The 5,539-nt window shown below is 47.7% G+C and overlaps 1 protein-coding gene across 1 annotated transcript; it reads left to right on the forward strand.

Moving 5' to 3' along the window:
* Positions 1 to 452: 452 nt before the first annotated feature.
* LOC126997188 (uncharacterized) lies at positions 453 to 3,133 on the forward strand. The gene is made up of 2 exons (XM_050858221.1): positions 453 to 1,547; positions 2,859 to 3,133. Exons 1-2 carry the CDS (start codon positions 692 to 694, stop codon positions 3,131 to 3,133), a joined length of 1,131 nt encoding a protein of 376 aa, XP_050714178.1. The 5' UTR covers positions 453 to 691.
* The last annotated feature ends 2,406 nt before the right edge of the window (positions 3,134 to 5,539 follow it).

Here is a 5,539-nt window from a genome sequence, read left to right on the forward strand (position 1 = left end):
AATCCTCAAACTTCCCGGAAATCCATAGACAAGAGTGTACAGATAAAACTAAGGCTTATTATACATTCCATGGCTAGTTCCATATATGGTTCATTATAAAGATGGTATATTTTCACAATTTAACTCATATTTGTTTACCTAACTACGATTTTTATGTCTTCTAATCTTCTCAGACCTCCCAGAAAACATAGAAAAGTCCCATGGCTAGTTTTACATGTGGTTTATTTAATTAAGATGCGGTTTTTTCATGATTCAGAAGACCTATTTGGTTCCCTGACAACGAGCATCATCAAGCCCTAGAGCCTTATCAGATATATTCACCCTATACTACAGCCATCACGTTATCTAATATAAGTAGGAAGCAAAAAATAGTTGCATTGCCTTACGAATGTGGGAATGCTGAAGTGACACGTACCCTACCGTCACTTGTGGTCAGGTCAGGTCAAGATCAGGTCATCGTGGAAGAGATTTTTTACAAAGAAATTCAGACCACACACTCAATGGTCCAGACTAGGTGATCTGTCCTGAAACCTAAATGATTCTACATTAATTAAAATAGCTCCAAGAAAGGAAAAACAAGAACAAGAGGAGTGGCCGGAGGTGGATATCCGGAAAAGTCTCGTCTGAACACATTCTCACGCTCCCTCTCCCACGCACACACACAGAACCACCTCGCCCTCCACATTCACTCATGGCGCCGTCGCTGCTCCCACCCGTTCTTCTGCTTCTGGCCTCGGCGGTGCCTGCGCCAGGAGGTTCTCCCAGGCCCGTCATGGCCCTGAGGTGCCTTGCCGACATATTCATCACACCATTTGAGGGTTCCAAGATCATTGACTCTGAAATTGTGGAAGACTACATGCACAAGCATTTGTATGTGTACCCCGAGCGAGGCTTTCGGGGCGTCAGTCTTGTGGAATGGGATGACCGCCAACCCGCATGGTTCCCGCTGAGCGACTGCCTTCCTCAGGGGTCGTGGTGGAAGCTCCTGTTGGAGGTGAAGAAGCTCAAGTTTGGCTATGGGGAGGTGCGTTTTGAGCTTCAGATAAAGAGTGGTACGTGCAGTTTCAAGTGCTTCACCATAACTGACGACTTTCCTGGCTGGCTGTCTTTTTTTATTGAGGCTCACGGCCCCTCGAGGTGGAGTCATAACGAACCTTTGTCTTGCCCCGTTGGCGAGGTAAAAAATGGACTTGCACGGGGGAACTCTCCTATCTCCCACTGCAAGGATTTTCTAAACACGAAGAATACTACACCCACCACTACCACCACCACCACCACTACCACTACCACCGCCACCACTACCACCACCACCGCCACCACTACCACCACCACCACCACTACAACTACAACTACCACCGCCACCACCACCACCCCTAAGCCTGCAGCCACACTCTCCGCCACAGCCCCTCCCGATGCAACGCACACAGCAACTTGGCTATCTACGGAGGTTGTGATAATCATGGTGTTGGTGGCGGCAGTGATGGTGATGGCTGCATTGGTGGTGCTGCTGGTGAAGCGTTTCCGGCAGCGAAGGAACACTGTGGAAGGTTAGTCACTGATAATAATGATAATGGTAATTAGTATTTCTAATATTTTTAGGCTTACATCCCCCTCACGCACATTTGATAAGGTCTTCGTAGAGTTTAATTGTATTTCTTTTTAGTGTGTGCGTGTGTGTGTGTGTGTGTTTGTGTGTGTGTGTTTGTGTGTGTGTGTGTGTGAGAGAGAGAGAGAGAGAGAGAGAGAGAGAGAGAGAGAGAGAGAGAGAGAGAGAGAGAGAGAGTGTCACCTGTCCTCAGGGAATGACCTGTTGCTGTTAAGACGGGGAGGAGCAGGGATGGCCCGAGCGGGGTGGGGGGGTGGGGGGGGTCACCCCCCCCCCAATGTTTGGTCGGAGTTGGTCAAAAAGTCCTAGTGAGTTGGTCAAAAATTTGGTTTTTTTTTTAGTTTTTAGGCAGGAATGGCCACAGGCGGGGAGGGATCAGGGAGCATGGATGGCCCGACTGCGTTATTCGGAACTGTATACTGGCTCAGTATCATCACTCTTGAACCAGCCTCCTGCAGGGGTTAGCGCTGGCTATGTTTGGGTGATCCTCCAAATCCTTCCATGCACATTATGTGCTGCAGGTGGAGTAGATGGTGACATGTGGATAGCTTTAAGACACTCGGCAGTGAATAAGGGTTTGCCTGTAGACTGTAGTAGGGCTGGAACTCGGCACCCCGAGAACGTAACCACAACACGCTCACCACTCACCCACCTCACTGCTTTTATTTGACCATCTGAGGTCACCTCAGATGGTCAAATAAAAGTTTAAGGGTACGCAGAATGACTTAATGACCCTGGGAGAGCAGCCGCCCCCATGACCAAAATTATTATACTCTTAAATGCAAATGAAAAGCATCTGAGACTCATAAATGTCCCTACTTAGGCCTTAAAAATGCCCCTAAAAAGGGTGAGTTTTAAAAACCCCCCCGCTGAATGGCTCGCTTCGCTCGCCAGTTTGGAGTTGGTCATAAAATGACTGAGTTGGTCATAGTTTACCTTACCCCCCCCCAACTGCATTCCCTTCGGGCCATCCCTGGGGAGGAGGAGGGGCAGGGAGCGGAGGTGTGGGGGGAGTGAGGTGGCTATGAACGATGAATTGGTAAAAAAAATGAAATATAGAAATCGATCCCAGTCCCTACGTTCAAGTAGCTTTGTGTATCTATCTATCTATCTAGGCTCAATTAGGGAACAATGCGACGGAGATGAGCACCGCAGCCACGCGCAGCAATAGTGTGGTCCCTAACTTTACCTTTACCTCTATCTCCCCTTAGTCGTAGTGGTCGTAGTCATAACGGTAACCCTCTTCCCGCAGAGCCCAATTACCACAACAACGTGGTGGACCCTCCCCCACCCATCGTCCCGCCACGTCAGCGAGCGGACGCCTCCCAGGGCATGAGGACCGAGGCTGAGGACGAGGAGAATGTATATGATGAGATTGAGGACTTTGCGCAGCGCTGGGCCTTCGTGGCGGGACCTACAAGAGCAGGGATGAGACAAAACGCAGAACAAGACGATGGCTGCTTGAGGATGAGCAGGTCTTTGTACGAGGATGATGGGTACCTAACCCCGAGGCCGGCTCCCGTATAAGAATTCAATGGCGTAGTCAAAGATGCTATTTTTTCATGATTTCGAGGACATATTTGGTTCCCTGACTACGTTTATTATGTCTTCTTGTCTTCAAACCTCCCCGTAAAAGCATAGAAAAGAATGTAGGGATCAAAAATATCTGAAAACATCCTTAATTTTTCACTCTTGATTAATTAAGATGTTTTTTTTTTCATGATTTCGAAGAGATTTGGTTCCCTGACAACGAGCATCTTCAAGTCCTCCTTATCAAAAATATTTACCCTATACCACGTTATCTACTATAAGGAAAGTAGGGCTGCTCCCGCCCCTTCTGCTGCTTCTGTCCTCGGCGGTGCCTGCGCCAGGAGGTTCCCCCAGGCACGTCATGGCCCTGAGGTGCCCTGCCGACATATACGTCACACCACCAGAGGAATCCAAGACCAGTGAAACTGAAACTGTGATGGGAGATTACGAGGACACATATTTGTTTGTGTACCCCGAGCAAGGCTTTCGGGGCATCAATCTAGAGGAAGGAGATTCTCATCGCCAATTCGCATGGTTCCCGCTGAGTGACTGCCTTCCTCAGGGGTCATGGTGGGTGTTCCTGTTGGAGGTGAAGAAGCTCAAGTCCGGCGATGGGGAGGAGCATTTTGAGCTTCAGATAAAGAGTGGTACGTGCCGTTTCAAGTACTTCACCATATTCGACCGCTTTCCTAGCCCGCTGCGTCTTCATATTGTGGCTCACGGCCCCTCGAGTTGGAAGTTTAGCCAACTCTTGCTTTGCGTCGTTGGCAAGGTACCAGAAGGACTTGCACGGGGGTACTTTCCAAACTACCACTGCAAGGAGTTTCCAAACACGAAGAATTCTACTGCCACCACCACCACCACTACCACCACTACCCTTAAGCCAGCAGCCACACACTCCGCCACAGCCCCTCCCGATGCAACGCAGGACACAGCAACTTGGCTATCTACGGAGGTTGTGATAATCATGGTGTTGGTGGGGCAGTGATGGTGATGGCTGCATTGGTGGTGCTGCTGGTGAAGCGTTTCCGGCAGCGAAGGAACACTGTGGAAGGTTAGTCACTCACAATAATGATAATGGTAATTATAATTTTTAATATTTTTAGGCTTACATCCCCCTCACGCACATTTGATAAGATTTTCGTAGACTTTAATTGTGGGTATTTCAATGGCTAGTTTTGAACGTATAGTGAGAGAAAGAATGGATTGCAGTGAAGAAATGAGAGGGATGGGGAAAATTAAGGTAAAATGATGTTACTGTAAGCCTTGAAACAAACAAAGTGGAGAGAGTCAAAGGAGGTGAAGGCGGGGCAGCGGGGGAGAAGTGGGAGGGATGTGAACCCTATTGAGGCGGAAGGGAGGGAGGGAGGGAAAAGCAGAAACATGGAAACATGGAAACGCAGGCAACAGAAAGCCTATTGGCTCATTACGAGGTTGCCCGCTTTGGTGATTTAATCTGCTCGACAGCCTGGGGCCTGGGGAGCAGATGAAAGCACCTCGACATTGAGGAGCAGATGAAAGCAACTCAATATTCAGTTTACTCCCGACGCAGCGAAGTGACGGTCGATTCTATATTTGAAGGAGTTGATAGTATTCGCATTTACTACTTCTGAAGGAAGATTGTTCCAGTGACGGATGACTCGGTTTGAAAAGAAACTCCTTCCGATGTCTGTGTTACATCGACTAGACTGAATGGGTAAACCGTTATTTCTAGTTCTTAGGTTGGTTTGCAATTCAAAGAAATTGGAGTAATCGACGTTATTGAATTTTTTCAGATACTTGAAGACTTGAATCATATCTCCTCGTAGGCGTCTTTTCTCTAATGTAAAGAGATTGAGTCGCTTGAGTCGTTCCTCGTACGGTTGAGCCCTTAAGGTTGGTATCATTTTCGTGGCGCGTCGTTGAATCCTTTCCAGTAAATCAATGTCCTTTCTGTAATTAGGAGACCAGAACTGTACTGCATACTCGAGGTGCGGTCTTATCATGGAATTATACAAGGATAGCATCACGTCTGGCGTTTTACACTCGAAGTTCCTCGCTATGAACCCGAGCATAGTGTTGGCTTTGTTGTATGCTTTTTTACAGTGATTCGCGTGTTTCAGGTCACTGCTGATAATGACTCCAAGATCCTTTTCCTCCTGCATCGCTTGCAGAGGTCTCCCATTCATGATGTATGTGTGGTTACTATTTCTGGACCCAATGTGCATGACTTTGCATTTGTCAACATTAAAGGACATTTGCCATTTTTCCGACCATTCGATAATGTGATTGAGGTCTTTCTGAATGATTTCGCAGTCGGTCTTTGTGAGCGCCTTTCCCCCCACCTTAGTGTCATCAGCAAATTTCGATATTGTGGATTTCAGTCCTGATTCGAGGTCGTTGATATATATGATGAAGAGAATG

The sequence above is a fragment of the Eriocheir sinensis genome, chromosome 11, assembly GCF_024679095.1.
Source record: "Eriocheir sinensis breed Jianghai 21 chromosome 11, ASM2467909v1, whole genome shotgun sequence".
Taxonomy (NCBI): domain Eukaryota; kingdom Metazoa; phylum Arthropoda; class Malacostraca; order Decapoda; family Varunidae; genus Eriocheir; species Eriocheir sinensis.

Excerpts from the sequence above, each read along its gene's own strand:
- LOC126997188 (XM_050858221.1), top strand. The coding sequence starts at position 692 with ATGGCGCCGTCGCTGCTCCCACCCGTTCTTCTGCTTCTGGCCTCGGCG. Across the intron at positions 1,548-2,858 it reads GCGAAGGAACACTGTGGAAG|AGCCCAATTACCACAACAAC; the intron begins GTTAGTCACTGA and ends CTCTTCCCGCAG.